At 33.8% G+C, this 19,860-nt stretch overlaps 1 protein-coding gene across 1 annotated transcript; it reads right to left on the bottom strand.

The window, feature by feature from the left end:
• Positions 1-5,347: 5,347 nt before the first annotated feature.
• LOC149374659 (uncharacterized) lies at positions 5,348-5,974 on the bottom strand. Its single transcript, XM_089592403.1, has one exon. It carries the CDS (start codon positions 5,972-5,974, stop codon positions 5,348-5,350), a length of 627 nt encoding a protein of 208 aa, XP_089448529.1.
• Positions 5,975-19,860: the final 13,886 nt, after the last annotated feature.

Consider the following 19,860-nt stretch of genomic DNA (forward strand, 5'->3'; position numbering starts at 1 on the left):
CTCCTTACACTTCAACTAGTCCTCTCATTCGATTCTTATTCAACTTAGTCATCTTTTTCTCCTTGACACTTCCATCTACAACGAAAGATGATAACCTATGAAACGTACCATCTAAAGATGATGTTGAGATTAAGCTCAAGAAAAGTATATGGTCAATACACTCGACTTTCAGAGCTTAGTATTTTAGCCATCCACTGGTTCTAACAAAATTGGTTCTAAATTTTATTCCAGTCACCTTTCGACTATCCTCTTTCCTCTATAATTAATTCATGATATTTCTGGATCTTCTCCTTCCCTCTTTGTTTTTCTCTTTTTTCTTGATCTTCTCTTTCTCTCTTGATGTTCTCTTTTTCTCTTGATGTTCTCATTTTTTCCTTATCTTCTCTTTCTCTCTTGATTTTTTTTTCTATCCTCTATATGGCTATTGTCCCATACTCGTTGCCGTTTCCTCATCTATGGATATAGTTGACTCTCCCTTGCCTGCAAAACAAAACAAAACGCATCCAAAACGTTTATGTTTAAGAATATTCTACTATAAAAATACACCCTTCTTCTTGTTATTTTTCCCCATGCTTTATTTCAAATCTAGACCGTCGGTGACTTGGTTTTGTTAAGCTAGCCTATTTCTGATTCGCAGATATTTTTTAGTACTTGTGCTTTCGAAAAATAATGTACCTTCTCACGAATTTCTCATACTTGTCTTCTCCTAAATCCCGTTCTTTATTGATTGTTTTATCTTTTGAGTGGCGTACGTCTGTTAACTCAAACAAACTAGAGGCTCCTAACCTTAAGCTGTCTAATACCCTTTTGCTTTTGGAGAAGCCGCACTCGAATAACGTTTTTTAAAAATTCCCTTATCTTTACCTCCAAAAAAAGTGTCAAAGAAGCTCTAAAAATCCTTTACGTCAATCATATGCAGCTCATCCTCGTTCCTAGAAGTCGAGATTCTCTTTGCTTTCTTTTGTCGCTCACTATCCCTATCTAAAGACCACAACTCTAACCTCTCTTTCATCTCCACATATTTTCCGGTCGGTTTCTCTTTTGATGTGGCCTCGTTCGACTTCGACGCTTGATTAACACCCTTCTATCTCAGTCTGTCAAGGATTTTCCAAAAGAATTTAACCGTGTCTTGAACGTTATTAGCCACTCGTCCTCACATATCCTCTGGTGGTGCCTCTAATCATTTATCCTTACTCTTACTCTGAGGCTTCTAGAGAGTCTTCCTCGTGACCAAAACCAGCTTCATCTTAGCTGACTACCCGCGTAGGGATCGCACCTTGTTGGGTCTCGTTAAAAGTTAGAATAACTGGCTGATCCCCCAGCCTTTAGTTTGAGATTCTTCGGTTGCCTGACTATTCCAAGACATGGTTCTCCAATACTGGGTCCACTGTGAAGCGTTTGGAGCTTAAGCAAAGCTTGCGATCAACTCCAGAGATAGGTTGAAGAACGGAGACCCATTTTTATCCTTGATCCCTGTTTTTTCTTCACCCTCACTATTTCTGTTACCCTGATTATTTCCTTCCTTACCTTCTTCTTTCCCTTGTTGCCCATGTTCTTGCTAGATGCATTTTTTTTCTTTGACCCTTCCCCCTCACTTGCGTTGGCCACACTTGCAATCTTAACCTTGACGACTGGAGCGCCGGACTATCCTCTCGAGCACATGCATTGTGTCCACTGGGGGTGGCGGAATATAGTGGCTGTCTAAATTCTTTTGCCTTTCTCACCACAGATTATAAGTCTTGATGCCCTCGAGACTCATGACCAGCTTGTCTGACATCGTCTGACAATGCAATACTCTGGCAGCAAGTTTCGTCATGCCACTTCTACCACTGATCACATAGGGGGCGGTACCACAAATTATAAAACAACATAATTAAAATTATAACAGATTTTTCGTAATTTTCTCGGTCAACGACGTGTAGCCTCAGCAAAATTTTTGCCAGCAGTTTAACAATTGTGTATCATTTAACTATACTCTTTAGTGGCGTAATTTGTATTTTCATGATTAAGATCCATCATGAAACTTAAAACATAGCTTAAAACAAAACTGAATAGGACAGTTTCTAAAAGTATAACTACCAGGGCAATATGTAAAAGCAGACATCTGAACTAATGACTTTTTACGAAAAAAGAAGTACCATGTTACATTATTACACAATCTCAATTTCAAGAGAGGTTATTTCCCGTAAACAAGCAGATCTAACCAGCTTGAATCTAAATTCCCACACTTCCACGTGTTTAAGTCATTTATTAAGTGTGCTTAACGATGAAAATTAAAAAAAAAAGGATTCATTTCATTAAACATTAGATCTCAAGCTGTGTTTTAACCACTATCGCTAAAGAAAGTTGTCTTGGAGAAAAGTTCAAATAAAGTCTTATGCAGGGGGTACATTTTTCAGTCAACATGTGACTTCAACTTTCCGATTCAATTAAGAATTAGAGTTGTACATTAAAAACACATATCTAGCGTAAGGAAGTAGTAAAACATTAATGCACTCAAGTTAACGCTCTCTTTATTTACAACGAATAAAAGCTTAAATCATTCATAATGTTTTTTTTTATGTTGTAAATTTTGGAATATAAAAAATCTGCTTTAAATCAAGGCGTTGGACACGCACAACCATTATGCAATCCAATATTTATTGTCTTTGATGCAAGCTGAAGATTAAGGCTTTGATGACATTTGCAAAGAGATCTTTCAAAAGAGAATGCGTAAATTATTGTACTGCCTCAGACACCAAGAAGTTCAGAGGAAGAGTTGACGGTGGAGAAAGATAAAGAGAAATATTCTTTGCTGGGGATATTTAAGGCCTCCAAAAAGTGGCGCGATTATTAAATCTCAGCTGGGATCTTGAAGGTAATGAGAAGAATGGCAAGGTAAGATATAGGGCTTTTGGAGTGTCTCTGCCTTCCTTGCATCTTTGATACCAATGGTAGGTGGTCTTCCAGATACGTGGTATTTCTTTTTTTTATCGATATAGAAGGAAAAGTAGCTCTGAGGTATCAAGATATAAGGTTTAAATAAGAGATAACTTTGTGAAAGGTGTTAATACAAATCAATTTTAGATTATGGAGAATATGATATGCTCCTAACTGATGGTTAACATCCTATAGCAACACATCAAGTAATTGTACGCTGTGAAAGTGAAAGAGCCTTACATTTTCTAAGCAAAAAAGATGGTTAAGTAATAACATAAGGTGTATCAAGTGAAAGAAAGAGATTTTAGGGACTATGAGGGGCAAGGAGCTATTACATTCTTGGTTACAAAAAAAATTTTAATATCCGGAATGGCCAAGGAATAGAAAAACATATGTGATACAGTGTGGCTCCAATTATGTGGGTAATAAAAAGCAATGAGTTGGTGGAATCACGAAGCTTAGAAGGATAAGATGTCAGAGAAGCTATTAAAATTAGTGTTTATAGGACGTTGTCTTACGAGACTTTATTGGAATAAGACATTTCGAAAAAAAAAGTAAGACGTGAAAAAGAATAAAAATAAGAAATATCCGAGTTATCGATGTCAACACATTTATTCATGTCTTTTTATGCACCAAAATGATCTATCCTACAACTTGGCTTTGTTCCTTTTACAAATAATTTTACATACATATTTGTTAACTCTAAGAAAACAATTTTAAAATATTGTTGCATAAATACGTTGTTAGTATAAAAATACGTCAGTGGTTCATATGAATAAGGTGCTACGAAATGCACTAAAGCCAAAACTTAGTAATAAGCTGAAGAAGTTATTTGGAGGGCTCGTTTTTAACAACTAGACGAATTTGTTGTATAAAATTTGTTTGAAAAAAAAGACATTGCCGTGGTACCCGGAAGCTTACCACTTAACTTACGAAACAATGTTTGTTAGTAATACTTACAATTACATTTTAAACGTAATTTTTATTGTTACAGATTTTAGTGAATACAATAGCTGAGTAAAACTGTTTCTTTTCCTCACTGCCATCGATGGTAAGCTCTGTGACTTCTACACAGACCATGAAAAATAGGTAAAAAAAACACCGAGAACGATGATGAGGCAACGGCGGATCCATCAGGATTGCAAACAAAAGTTGTAATCTCAGAGCAAACAGGTCAATAAGTTTTTTTGTTTAATTAATTGATATGAGTATTGTTCATTGTGAATGTAGAACGAAACCAGTCGGAAGTGTCACTGGTGACTCTTGAAAGATGTCAACACATACTTGAAGGACGACAGATATTTCAAACACAATGATAAGCTAATATTTTAGTTCTGACGAAAGAACTGTGACAATATTAGTGAGACCAGCTTAAATGGAAATCGTTAGGAATGAATTTAATTATAATTGGATGTTTAAGACAAAATAATCTTTCACTGTTGTATTGTGATGTATTTTTGATCACTGCTATAGCTGTTATTCAACTGAATGAATTATCACCATTATATTCATGCTGTTCAAAGCTTAACACAACATTAATTATGTAGCAAATACAACAAGCACGTGCACAAATTAAAAGGTTGTACCTATATGATGCACAATGTACATTTAAACACAAACCTATTTGTCTTGTGTCAACACTATCGACTGTCGAGTTGTCAACTGCTGCACTGCACTACGCACGTGCACGTATACACACACATACGGATAACTTTGCTCTCTCTTCCTCTCTGTCTCTCTCTCTCTCACTCTCTCTCTCTCTCTCTCTCTCTATCATTCTGCAGTCAGCTATATCTGCTCTGTGCTGATACGTACATATGCGCCATGCTCTCCAACTTCCACGTAGCCAGCAGCTACGCACAGCATGTGTGTGTGTGTGTGTGTGTGCGTGCGTATATGTGTGCGTATGTATACTTAGCTGCTTGTATACGAATATAATTTAGTATATCCTTATATTTTGGATAGCAACAGTGTAAACTCAGCGCTCCTCGGTAAAGAGAGAGAGAGAGAGTGAGTGAGTGAGTGAACTTTTATTAATGCTAAGGACTTATACCCAAATGGCAAAGTTATTTACATTAATATTCTAGTATTATTCATAAAATTTAATTACGCTTATATTAACTTTCATACTGACATAGCAACAATCTCGTATATATTACCATTTTAGGTTACAGTATTATATCTTACATTAATTACCATTATTTATTATCACAATTTCGCTCTTTACAATCCAATTTCCACACGAAGGCCACCGTGCATATTTTATGTATTGAGAAAACCAATTTATTACATCGATTGTACGATTTAGAACTATACAAATAGCTTGGATACAATGTAAAGGCTCAAAAGTAAAGTTAAGTTAAGTGACGGTATAAATTTATTGATTGATTTACGAGCTGCCTAGACGACCAGAGTTGCCGACTTTCCATCACCCAAAGTAAATGCTGGCACTCAGCAAGTATCGATACAGCCCCTGTCTGAAACTACCGAGAGATCCCTGCTTGCGCAGATCCGCCGGCAGCGAATTCCAGAAATACACAGCCTCCACAGTAAAGGACCTGCGATTGATCTCAGTTCTAGCAGCCGGCACAACAAGCACCGTTTCAGCGCTTCGCGTTGACCTACGCAAGTCAGCCGTCTCAATGAAGAGCTCACGCAGGTACTCCGGGATACCCGTCTGCATGACGCGATACATCGTCAGGCCTAGAATGTATTTCCTACGCCTTTGTAGATCGAGCCAGCCCATGTCACGTCTTAGCCGAAAAATATATCTGACCACCACATTCATTAAACGGTGCAGCCTCAACTCAAGATAACCCGGAAGATCCGCACATACAAGGCAACAATAGTCGAAGTGGGGCAAGATGAGGGCACCCGCCAGCATCCGTCGAACATTTATTGACAATAGGCCACCTGTATAACGCAGGCGATAAAGCACGCCGTGAACCTTCTGGCATATGCCAGAGACATGGGAGTTCCACGAAAGATCTGGAGAGAGGGTCACACCCAGCGACCTTACATCATCTGAAAAAGGAACAGAACGGCCTCTCACCATCACACTCGGCAACACAGCCCTATCGATACGCAGAACAGAGAGAGAGAGAGAGAGAGAGAGAACAGTATTAGTACAAATATGTAGGCGTGACGGCAAAAATGTTACGCTTTGACAATTTTCACTACCCAAGCAAAAAGTCCAAACTTCGTATAAAATGTTTTCACATTAAGAACTTTTTTTTATTTTAATGAAACCGAATAACTCAAAGCCATGTGATTCACAAAAAGTATGATAAGTACAACAAGAACAACATGAGCAAAAATAACATGAATAAGAATAATAATTATAGCTCGAGGAACAACAGTAGCAGCAGCAATAGTCTCACATGACATCAGAAACAAGTGAGGTGAGTAAAAAAATTAGTTGCGGGTGTGACTGTGATTGTGGTCTTTCGCAAAATAAAGGTGGTGTTGGTAACGTGCAAGTCGAAAAAGTTTTTCCAGAGGATTATGGACCTAAAGGTAGAGATATAATATATGTTATGAGCGATTTAGAAAAATATATCAAGGCGTTTTAATTAACAGGGTGTCAAGTTACATTTCAGATGCTCCCCCCGAATGAAAATTAAGTAACGTTGGGTCAATTAAATAGTCGGTTAGCTTCTATGATGAAATTATTTGTAGGTATTATTGTGAACCGTTATTCCTATCATACTTATTCATTAAGTAGACGTATCTTTAGATTTGGACGGATTGACAGACGGTGCAGTAGACTTATATTATAGCCCTTCATTACATTTTAGAGTCATTCTACTCAAAATTGTATATTTCATATCCCAGTCGATTATAAAGCCGTTTGAGAAGATATCGATCTAGAAACTGATTAAATTATTTAAAGGATGCTGACTGCTGAGGGTATAACAGAATTCAGATACTAAAAAAGTATTTTTCAAGTTTGAGATGCAAAATTGAGGCTAAATCAGCATTACGGGGTTATGTTTCATTGGAAAATTTGCAGTTTTAACATCTCCTGAAATCAAAATGTAAAGTTTTTAATTTTTTTACGGTATGAGATCATAAAGTTACTATCTCTTACAATATTCTTCCACATTTAAAACAGCCAAAAATAAATTTTATCTAAGAGTTGCATGCCGTTTAAGTTATGGGACCGAAACCTTATCAATTCAAAATTTTAGCGGAGAGTACTCTCACAATCGCATGCAATTTAATACAGGCCTTCCAATTAGGGCGTGTTATATTTTAAAAATATTGAGGATATTGCAAGAATTTTTTTCGATTTTTCCATCCCAATGAACCAGTTTTAGGGGCTCGTAAATTCTGTTCCCTCAAAATAGAAACTGAGAACCCGTAACGCTAAAGAATATTATGTATCCTTTTAAGCATTAGCTCATCAACTCTAAAGGTGGTGGGTTGACATTGAGCTGTGAAAGAAAGAAGTTATAAGAAAAGAATTGTAAATATATAAAAACACGCATACATGTACCGATTTTATGCGTTAAGCTACGCATAAATTCGATGTGATGGCTGTAGAAGTGCCAAATAATTGATTTTTGAATTTTGTAGGGTTAAAAAAAAATTTTTTAGAGTGAATAATGTTGAAAAATGCTTGTTGACTTGGTGCGCAAGAAAAAAGTGAAATGTCTTTATTTATTTGTATAGCGCACAATGCAAAATAGTTTGAGTTTAAATTGATTTTAAAACATCTTGTTTCTAAAAACAAAACTCCTGACGTCATTTTAAGCGGGGAAAATATTATATAAAAATGACCATTGGAAAAACTGAATTCGTGAATAGACTTAATTATTTACCAATGAAATTAGCAGAGTTACCAAAAACCTATGACTTGATGGATAATTTGAGAATAGAACATTTTTTATATCTTTCAACGACTAAAGAAAATTTCAATTACAAAGGACTGTTTCCACCAAATGAATTTATTCCACCACACACAATTTAAAAGAGTTCAAAAGAACGTCAAGATTCCTTACTTTCTTAAGATTAAGTTGTCAAAGAAAAAAAAAATGTAATATGTTGAGGGGCTTAGGAGATAATTGCGTACAAGATGTTGAAATATTGCATAAGGCATGTACAGCTTTTAGAAAAATCTTTCTCTAAGTCGGAAACGTTGATTTTGTCAAAATCAATTGTATTAAAAACAACTTTTTTAATTGAACAATATGTATTATTCCTAAAAACAGGCTTACACAGTCAGGTTAATTTTCAGAATAATTAATGAAATGGTTCTTATGTGGGAAAAAAATTAGAAATATGGAGAAAATTCATGCAGGTTGTTCACTAGAAAATCAACTTACAAAAGTCTCATAATCAATAGTTTTTTAAAACTTTTTGTCAGAGAAAAAAGCTCTGAGGGTACAGTTTTTTAATTTTATTATTGTTATTGTCACGGGTGACTACAGTGCTACTCTAATAAACAAACGAGGAAACTAACAAATTTTCAAAACCATATAGAAAGTTACTTAGATACTCTTTAAGCAACTTTGAAATTAAAATGACCAAAATTAAGAAAAAAAGTGGAAAATCTCCTAATTTCGTCACGAATCCCCCAACAGCACAAAATAATATTTTAAATTTGGGAGATGCTTTATATGGTAGATGAACAGAAAATATTGAGACATGATGTGCTGCTGAAGAAAATGAAGAAAAAAGTCATTTCGACGTATGATTCTTATACCCTTACATATGTAAGACAGGAATATTCCTTTGGAATACCATGAAGTTTACGATATGGATAATTGCTTCATTTTAACAGGAAATAATTGTGAGCATTTTAATGGTTATATTAAGGAATTAGTAAAATACTCTTGCATCCCTGAACCCAGAATTTTTTAAGAATTTTGAAATACACCTCATGGTGAATGAGCTATACCGATACTGCCACTGCTACGAAGAGGTTTATCTATTCTTATCATTCATGTGAAACATCTTATGGTGGGCAGTGAACAGCCGCATGAGGGGAAATATGCAACGAAATGTCTGGTCCGCTCTTCGGTTGCTGTTTACCTCGACATTGATCACTTCTGTCCCTCTTTCTCTCTCTCTCTCTCTCTCCCTCTAAATATATACATGCGAAAGAGCTTGTATATCTGTATATACGTATATACCGTAATTATATAACTATTTACGTGTATATGTTGCCTTTTTCAGATTCAAGTGTATTATTGTGTTCTAACTATATATTACATAAATATAAATGTACAGAAGTGTATATATATATTTAATTAAATATCTTATTTTATGCATATAGCGTATATGTATATATATATATATATATATACACACATATATATATATTTATATGTAAGAATACGAATAAGCAAGTATTATATAAATATAGTTTTAAGAAAATTTTTCTGATTCCAATAATCAAACCCCTAAACTTCTGACAAATAGTCAGTAGTGTAAGCAAACTAAATTTTCGACTGCTAAATCCAGACCTGGCTCAAAAAAATATTTTTGTAGAGATCTCGAGTCCAAAAACGAACGTAACCACTTTCGGACAAAAAAAATATCAGCAAACAGTCCCAAAAAAAAGGTAAAAATGGCTAAAACAGGTTTTTCGCTTTTAGCGTAGAAGCTGTAATTTAGACAAAAAAACGTGCCACATAAAAAAGATGCGCAATTAAAGACGAACAAAATAAGCCCTGGTAGATCTGAATTGGACGTGCCATTTTTCCAGAAATTTCCAAAAAGTGCCAATTTCACCCTGTTTTTTGATGGCTTATAACTGGTGTTCTAAGTAATATTTTTACTTTAAATTGTAATCAAACAAAGGTCTTGTGATTCCTAACTACCCTACAGAATTTCAAGACGATCAGATGTAAACTTTTTGTAAACTGTCAAATAAACTTAGAAAAGGTCCTCTTGGAAAAGGCTCTAAAAAAGTTGTTAGACCACATAGAGCCGTTTTTCAAAATGTTTTTTTAACAATTTTTTTTAAGCAATTTTCAGAGATGATCTTTTTTTAGTTTATTAGACGGTTTGCAAAAAATTTGTATCTGATCGTCTTAAAATTTTGTAGGATTGCTTAGGATTACAAAACCTACGTTGAGTTTTAATTTGAAGTAAAAATATTATTTAGAACACCAGTTACAAGCTATCGAAAAAAATAAAGAAATTGGCACTTTTTGGAAATTTGTGGGAAAACGGCACGTCCACTTTAGATCCACCAGGGCTCATTTCGTTCATGTTGAAATTGCACATCTTTTCCATGCGGAACGTTATTTTGTCCAAATTACAGCTTTTACGGTAAAAGAAAACAACTTCTTTTAGCCATTTTTACCATTTTTTTGGGCCGTTTGCTGACATTTTTTTTGTCCGAAAGTAGTTACGTTTGTTATCGGGCTCGAGATCTATACAAAAATACTTTTTTGGGACAGGTCAGAATTTTCACCAAACAGGGTAAGTTTTCATCTAGTTTGCTTACACTATAGGGACTTTATCCATTATGCTATGCATCATGCAGTCCTGATTTCTGTCCTTATTACTTATGGATACCAACCGAGAAACTTCTGAGTTAAAAAATTGATCGATAATTCGGCTTTTTTTATAGAGTATGCTGGGTATATTTCATATATGGGATACGGGATATGATGGAACCAGAAGCACAATGTATAAAATAATAAAAATACGAATGATTATAATTTAATTCCAAAATATATTCAAAGCTCTTGTCTTATAAAATAGTTACAAACTTTGATCTCAACGTAAAGACTAATTTATCTAATTAATAAAAAAAAACAAAGAACATAATAAAACATAACGCAGTTATCAAACACTATTTAAACCCAATTAATCGTTGATTAAAAATAAACTAAATAATATGCTTTTCTTGATTCGCAAAACTCACTTTTTAGTGTCTTAAGATTGGATAGAAGTTAAATATAATATCCAGATTAACTTACCTTTCTTTTCGCTGATTATTAATTCTAATGACCTGTACTTACTCTTTCCATCGATTTATTGTTATTTATTTTAATGTTTATTTATTTACTATTTATTATTTTATAATAATTTAAATTTCTTTTCCAATTAGTTTTATGTCACTTTATTTCATGGAACTAGTATATATATATAAAAGGAAAAAGTAAAGAAAAAAAAAAAGACGGTATGTTTTGTTAATCTTATAAAATTAGTTATTACGTCTGCACTTGATAAGTGGCAACGGGCTAATTTATCTAATTAATAAAAAAAAACAAAGAACATAATAAAACATAACGCAGTTATCAAACACTATTTGAACCCAATTAATCGTTGATTAAAAATAAACTAAATAATATGCTTTTCTTGATTCGCAAAACTCACTTTTTAGTGTCTTAAGATTGGATAACTTGTGAATAAACTCGCTTCGTAGCACATCAACGCTAATTCTCCTATAACAATGATTTTATATTTAACTAACGAGAAAATGCCTTTTTTTATATGTCTTAGACAATATTCACGATCGACGTGGCTCTAATATTAATAAATCATAATTTTAATTAGTTCAATGAAGAACTTCAGACTTTCGTTTTTATTTTTGGGTTAATCACTATTGAACGCAAAAAAATAGTTGTAACTAATAATCGAAATCCCTTACACTCTATACTGTATTAGACTCAATAATATCTAGGATACAATATAATAAAAACATAAGGAGTACAATCGTGGGCTCTTCGCAGAATCAACGGGATACATCGGCTAGCAACACGGTATCACGGTTAAGAAAAACAACAAAAGAAATAAACTTTAAAAAAAAGGAGGTAGGCTAGTTAGTCAGAAAAGATAGATGAGTATGCCAACTGTTGAATAACGTTTAATGTCATTTAAGTTTGTTTTCAGCTTTAAATCAAAAACTTAAAACTGTGGACCACAATCTCACGCTTCTTCACAGGCTGCGGGACAGCAGATAGTCCAACTATTTGTTTGTTTAAGAAAAATTAAAAGGAAGGAAGAAGTAGAAAGTTAAATATAATATCCAGATTAACTTACCTTTCTTTTCGCTGATTATTAATTCTAATGACCTGTACTTACTCTTTCCATCGATTTATTGTTATTTATTTTAATGTTTATTTATTTACTATTTATTATTTTATAATAATTTAAATTTCTTTTCCAATTAGTTTTATGTCACTTTATTTCATGGAACTAGTATATATATATAAAAGGAAAAAGTAAAGAAAAAAAAAAAGACGGTATGTTTTGTTAATCTTATAAAATTAGTTATTACGTCTGCACTTGATAAGTGGCAACGGGCTACTAACTAAAACTCCACGCAAAGAAATGCACCTTGCATGAAGTTTTTGTTAAAACTTCTTCGTCTTACTTGCTATGGGGCCGGTACTTGCTGACTTCATGTGTTTAAGCTTTATGGCTCCCTTTGGTTGTCACTTGACACTTCTAAGAGCCACGAAGTACACAGTCAGCTTTGTTCGGGACAACTCTCATTGAGTATGACTCTGTAAAGAGTCTTAAAATTTTATCATTTGGAATGAAATATAACAGAATAAAATAGAAAAAAATAAAAATTTATAAATTTACGCAAGTCGTCACCTAACAGCCTCCTTTCTTGAAACTATCACCGTTCTCGGTGAATATATATTTTATTATATTATTTTTATTATTTTTTTATTTATTTTTTATATAAGTAAAAATTTATGAGTTCCATAACATAAACATATTACAATAATTCTTATAGTAATATAATGAAGTATTAATTTACAGAATTATTACATTTATTTATTCGGGACTGAGAGTAAGGGAAGGAATGAACTTGTGAATATAACGTTTTCTTTTTCTCCTTGGCCCCTGGTTTTGTGTTGTTAATAACTAGTCTATTAAGTGTATCAAAATTTGCTGACACTTCAATCCCAAGGCATAGTTTATAGTGCCAGTCGTATTTTACCAAGTTGATATTTTCCTGGCATGATGGGCAGATTTTTTTAAATTTTATTTGTGTTTTGCACAGAAGACTGTGCACTTTAAGGTAGCATTTGTATATTAAATTTCCACACGATGAATGTGTTACCATTTCTTGGCTTTTTTGCGAGTCTTTGTGGGAGTAATTTGTTCCATACATTTTCAGTCCTTTAAGGGCCCTTTTCGTCGATTCTTCTTTACAGTTTGTAGCGAAGCTTAGGTATACCTGTCTTTCATCATCGCGTAGGACATCTAATGGGTAGTATTTTAAATGGCTCAAAAGGCTAAAGGTCATTAACAACCTGGTTTATTTATTGTATTCATCCGGATTCATAATGGCCGGTACCTTAGATACTTTTTTTCGCAGAAGTGAGTCATTGTCTTTGGGATCGTTATTTATTTTGATCGTGTTTTCTGTTTTTGGTTCTTTTGTTAATACATTTTTTGGCTGCTGAGTTATGCAACACACTACTATCTGGCGCATGTTTTCTGCCCACTCAGCGGATCCATACGTTATATGAACGGGAATAATATTTTCCCGAGTTTGTTTTTTGGTTGACAAATTAATATCTTTTATTGGATATTTGTTTTCATAAAATTCAATAATATAGTTTGTGTTAATAGGTTTTTTTTTAATGACGCTTATTTTAGTCCTGGTACGATTTACTCTTACAAATCGTAATATTGGACTAAGCTCGTCTTCATTAACTTTTTTAAGGTTTTGACTTCCATCGTTGACTCTACATTCTTAGTTGGTGCTTCGATGTTTCGTGAAGATGATTTGTCTTCTTGTTCAATAATTGTTGTGTCATTTAAGGTTGCTGCAGCAACTGCCGCATCACATAGTTGGTAATATTTGGCTTCGTAGCTGATGTATGGGGCCGAACATAGCTGTTCTTTTAATGATAACATCGGAACAAATTTGTTAAGCGATGTTTCCAATTGGCGCTTATCAATTGGTTCTTTTGTCATTATGTTTAACCAACGTCCATATTCCGATATATTGTGGACCTTGACTTATCTTTTATTTGGCAAGGGAACAAGTGCCGTTGACTTTGTCCAATTCCTCTCGTCTAATACATTCGACAATGAGTCCAATAGCTCCTCTAGCGTTGGCGCTGCATTTAGGTTATCAGCCACTATCGCTACCTCCCGTAGTGAAAGGAATGCCACTTCGTAACTTGAGTATTCCATAGCACAGAGTTCTCGTTCAATGGACCTCACTATCCCAAAGTTTTCCAGAATTTTTTCAGCATTAGCCTACTATAATCCCCCTGCAGCAGTATGCTAAGCTGGGATCCATCAGCCATTGCTCCTGTGATATTAGCGTTTTGTTTGTCCATTGTGTGTGTCATTCTGCAAGCGTAAATATGATGAATGTTGTGAGAATCATTACTTGATACCGTACATGTATAAGTGTTCTTGTAGTGTAATTTGTGTTGTTATTGTTCGTAAGTTATGTATGGAATGCAGAAATGAGAATAAAATTAATTTCATGAAACTATTGGATAATGGGTAGGGAATACATAGATAGATACAATTATTACTTATCATGCTATGCCAAAATATTTGCGTATTTGTAATAAAATTGAATAAGTAGTTTTAATACATGCTAAACCTTAATATTACAGAAGAGGAAAAAAAAATTTTGACAATAAAGTAAGATGCAGCTAAAATAGAATGCAACATGCGCTTTTAAATTTATAGCCTAATTGTTATTATTATTATAATTATTATATTTATTTGTTAGAATAAGTTATGTATTTGTTGGAAGCCGAGGGTGAGCAATAAAAGGAGAGATCAGCACTAAATACGGGTAGCCTAAAAGGTTTATTAACTTAGTAACATTAATATATATACAAAAGGGCGGATGGCCCCTTATTCAACGTGTTGGTCAAACACTCCGTTGGATACTACTGTCTATTTGATCAAGTGAGGAGCTGATGCTCCCACTCCCGCAGTCACGCGAGTGACTCATCTCACACCCATACCATACATATACTCACTTACACACACACATACCAGGATGACTGCGTATATATATATATATATATATATTTATTTTTAACATATATATTTATAATGTATTTATTATTTTTTTATTTATATTTATAATTATTTTAAGATATATATACATACATCTTTTTTTCTTTTATTAATTAATAATCAACATACTTCATATAAATCCTAAAGATAAAATTAAACAATAAAGTGAAGTTAAAAAAAAAGAATGCGTGAAAAGAAAAATTGATCTTACAAAGCTTAAAGTAAAAATCATACAACTAAGTGATGTATATTCGATGTAGAAGGTGGCTAGTTGAATGGTAGGGTTTAATTATTGGGTTCAGTTTCTGCTACTTTTGATCTTTTCTCGTAGATCAATGGTTTTGGTGAGAATTGACTTCGTTTCTGTAGTTTGTGTACAGCGTTGTCTTCTGCATGTAATCACATGTCTGTGGTAAGTTATTAACTCAACTTGTTTTTGACTTAATGGGTGAGTAAATTTTCGGTTCATTTTGTATTTTGTACTCCTTTTAATTGGTTCAGCGTATTTCGTGCGATATTCGGGTTCATCGTTCTGCAATGCTAAAATAGCGCTTTTAGGATCCATGTATTTTACATATCCTTGGGATAATATTTCCCGCCGATCTTTAACGGCATAACAATATTCTAGGGTGCCAAATAGGGAGAAATCATTAAAGAAATCACTTTCCCTTTTCGTTTCTTCTATATCCCATGGCAGAAGACACATAAGTCTTTTTGGATCAATGTTTGGTGTATCATTGTCGTTTCTTGATGGTGTTGGTGAAGAGATCTTTTCTGCTTGACAAATAGTGGATTTCATCTTGAAAGGAGAAAGTGTTTGAACTTCTTCTCCTGTATTTAGTGTTTCATCAGTTACTTTAGTAAATGAATCACTATTGTTTTTGGCGGTTATAGTTCGATGTTCATAACTATGTAAATCTGTAAGTATGTGCATTTCCTTAATATTTTCTTTATTTTCTAATTGTTCGATAACTTCATGTAAAGGTTGGTTTATGTTGACTCTAGTCTTTATTGTTATTTCATATTCGGGGTTTATTGTTTTACCTGGAAGGAAAATAGTATCAAATTACTATTGATTTATGAGTCCATTTCCAGTTTTTGGGGTGTATGGCGTGGAAGTATCAAACTCCGTGTCTTTATTATAGATCTAGCTTTAGATGATTTAGGTATTTTTTGTTTTTATCCAATTTCAACACACAGTTCAGTTGGTTCGTGTTCATTTGGTTCTTGTTTTATGGTTACTCAGAGTTCTGCGTTCAGTAGGTTAATGGTACGTTTTATAAATTTTTCCGAGACACTACGTTTCATAATCTTCTTGAAACAGCCTTTTGCTTTGCTGATGAGTATTGCTACTATAATCATAATAATAATAGCTTCAATGACATATCGTATTAAAGAAAAAAGAGAAGTTTGTTTTTCCTCTAACTTTCGGGTCCGTATTTTCTCTATTGAATTTATTATATTTTGTACATTTAACTCTTCATCTGTCCATGCTTGTTCATTAAAGTTTAATTCTCGAATCGATTTTATAGCATCATGGAAGTCATCAGTGTCTTTTAAGGTATCATGTAGTACTGTTAAGTTCAAGTTCACTTCTACCTGATAGATATATTGTATTTGAGTGATAATCTTATGTTCACTGGTTAAGGTTAATCTGTGAGTTTTTCCCGTACATCCATCATTCAATCGTAGGAGACCTATACCTTTTACTCTTTCTTGTTGATCCATTTTATTAGGACAGATAATGTTCAATTGTTCTTCGTTGGGTGTTAAGAATAACCATAAACTATCAGCTGGTAAATAAATCCATTGGCTTTTGGTTTTCGGCTTTTATTAGTTTCATTTATTGGTTTTCGGTTTTCACAGTATTTAAATACTTCTGGTCCAGGTCGTAATAACATAAGAATTTAACATTCGTTCATAGAATAGGGTTCCTTCAGCGGTTCCATAGCCGAGCATATATAACCATATACCGTCTTATCGCATTGGTTAATTGTAACTTCGTTTAGTCGTAAATACGAATTATGGTCTGCTGCTACGGCTAAGTAAGGATACGACGGTTTTATGTAGGCAGATCGATTTTGTCCAGATTGGGGTATCATGACTAGATGTAGCCTATAAAGATTGTAAGGGGCTCGATCTACGAGTGGCAAGTGTAATATTACCATGGTTCTATTTTCTTGATGTACAACATCTAATTTGCTTAGGGTACTTATTTCACCACCATAAAGGTTTTCTATTGGTGCTACAAATTCTAGATTTCCCGCAAAGTTTTTTACATCTTGGGCTACTGTTCTTAATATATTTGGAGAAAATAGCTTTGGATGAGCTTGACCTCTCTGTAAATCATGCAAGATGTCAATCAGATCTTCATGGGAACGAATAATGCGATCTAGGGTAGCCTCAGTTCTTTTGAAGTATGCTGACAAATGAATCAGATATCTGTCAAGAGTAAAATCCTGTCCTGAAGTCAATATATCTGCAACTTGTTTTAAAATGTGCTCATGGCGTTTTGCAGTATTGTATAGTTCTTTGAGTGCGGCTGCAAAAATATGGCTATTTAGTTCGTACAATTTAATTTATTCTTTTTGATTAGTATCCAAATTGTTGATGTTAGTGTTTATAACGTTAATATCATCTTCTGTGACTAAGCCGTAAAGTCTTTTAGCAATGCTCTCAATAATTCCAAAAGGTGTCAGTCTTTTTGCTCGTATTCTGGGGGGTGGAATAATGTTATCTCCTGCATGGATTCCAACAGTATTTTTTATGTTTAATAGTGTTGCTTTGAAATTTGTCAATCGCTTTATTTTTAAATTCAAGAGGTCCATTTCCATATAGCAAGTGCAATTAGAATAACCAAACTGTACAATACAATATTGAAAAGTTTCGTTTAATCCTTGAGTAGGTGTTTGTTCCAATATGGATTCATTAACATCTAGCCATATCATAATCTTTCAATAGGCTTTCTTAATTTTTGTTATACTGATTCGTTTGTAGTAAATTCCAGGGTTTGTTTCAAGTGGTTCTATACTGTAGTTGCCATGATTAGCATAGCTTAAATCTGCGTGACCTTCGAACGCTATTGTCATTAAGATGGCCAATATAATCTGCATCGTTGTATTTTTTTTTTCTCTGGAAGACATGTAGAATATGTTTCTTACAAGATATCATTATCGGAAAACTAGTTTTAATTCATCTGTATGTTTGCATATGGTTTCACCATTGGTTTTTTCAACTAACTTATTACTTCCCTCTAAAACTGTTCTAACCTTTAGGGGTTTATTATAAAAGCGATCAAATTTATGGGAACGCACTTTTTTCTTCACCCAAACGTAATCTCCTGGTTTAACATTTAGAGGCTTTAATTTTTTATCGGATCTTGCTTTTGTTTGTACTTTCATCTTTATTTGTTGATTTCCTGCCGCAATTTGCATTTCTTGAAGTCGCCTTATAAAATCTCGTAAATATAGTGGGTATGTTCGTAATCTTTCATCTTTAGGTATCTTCAAGGGCAACCTTGCTACTCTCCCGAATACTAGTTCATAAGGCGTAAAATTTGTAGCTGCATGTACACTCGTGTTATACATAAAAGCTGCAAATTTTGCTAAGTTGTCCCAGTCATCATATGTTTCAGAGTAAGTTCGTATGAAGTCAGCTAGGGCAGCATGACTTCGCTCTAGTGATCCGTTTGTTTAAGGGTGGTACGCTGATGTAGTTAGATGATTGGTTTTGAGGGTTCTGATGAGTCGTTCCAATAAATAAGACATAAATGTAGCATGTCTATCTGATAGAATTGCTCTAGGCGCACGATGAAATAATATTATATTTTGTACGAGTGCATCGGCAAGAGTGCTTGATCTTAGGTCTAGTATAGGAACTAATATGATATATTTAATCAAATTACACTTTATGGTCAGCAAATGGCTAATACCATTTGGTGTTATTCTTAATTTACCAATGACAATGAAGTAAACCTTATCGAAAGCTTCACTTGGTGTATCTGTAAGTACCAAGGGCTCTCTTGTTTTGAGTTGTTCAATTTTTTTCTCTTGACACTTGCTGCATTTACGTACACAATTGAGAATATCATTTCTCATTCCGGGCCAATGAAACCGTTCTCTTATTTTCTGGTAAGTTTGGTTTATTACCTTATGACCTCCAACAGGGCTGTCATGTAATGTTTGTATTATTTCATTACGTATTTGGATTTTTGGAAAATCAACCTTACCGTAACAGACAGTAATTTGTATGGGTGCTTTATCACAAATTGTAAATAACATTTCTGTGATCAATATACGTTCTAATTTGTCTGTAAGATCTCCCCTTTTTGAAATTTGGAAGGTTTTAAGATTTTGTCTCAACAATATTTTTTTAAGCGATTCAAAAGCTTTTGCAAGACTTTCTGAAGATACTAAATCGATCGACGTTTTATTAAAAACAATTGACAGTATATTATATCCTCCATAACGTGTTATTAAAATTTGGCAAACTCTTGGTTTCTTCGATTTCAAATAGCTAAAGTCCAGTGCACCTAACGATCTCAACAGCCTTGAGACAGATATGACTGGTTGACAATCCTTGCAAACAAAATGAATTATATTGTCTCTTTTGTATGTAAGGCAGTATCAGGTGGTAATGACATTGTTTACTAGCTTAACTCTATTTTCGTTTTTATAATTATCAGTACTACTGCTACTATCACTAAGACTTACATACACTTTCCTGTGCTGTTGTTTGTATCGATTAATGGGTTGAAAAGAGTATAAGTTCGATAGTAACATGAAATTAGGTGCAATAGTTCGATTCATTGATTTATTCTCATTGCAGTTTATTTATTTGTTCTTTTTATATAAGTTATCTGGGGTTTCTTCTGTTATTTATTGCAAGTCCAGCGCTTTATATCGTCTGTTTTTTGCAGTAGCAAAAGTACTCGTTTGCGTCGGTGTGCTAGAACTTAAGAGTGTA

The sequence above is a fragment of the Copidosoma floridanum genome, unplaced genomic scaffold (assembly GCF_036245765.1).
Source record: "Copidosoma floridanum isolate Cflo_tuat_1 unplaced genomic scaffold, Cflo_Japanese_pri ptg000016l, whole genome shotgun sequence".
In the NCBI taxonomy this organism is placed as follows: domain Eukaryota; kingdom Metazoa; phylum Arthropoda; class Insecta; order Hymenoptera; family Encyrtidae; genus Copidosoma; species Copidosoma floridanum.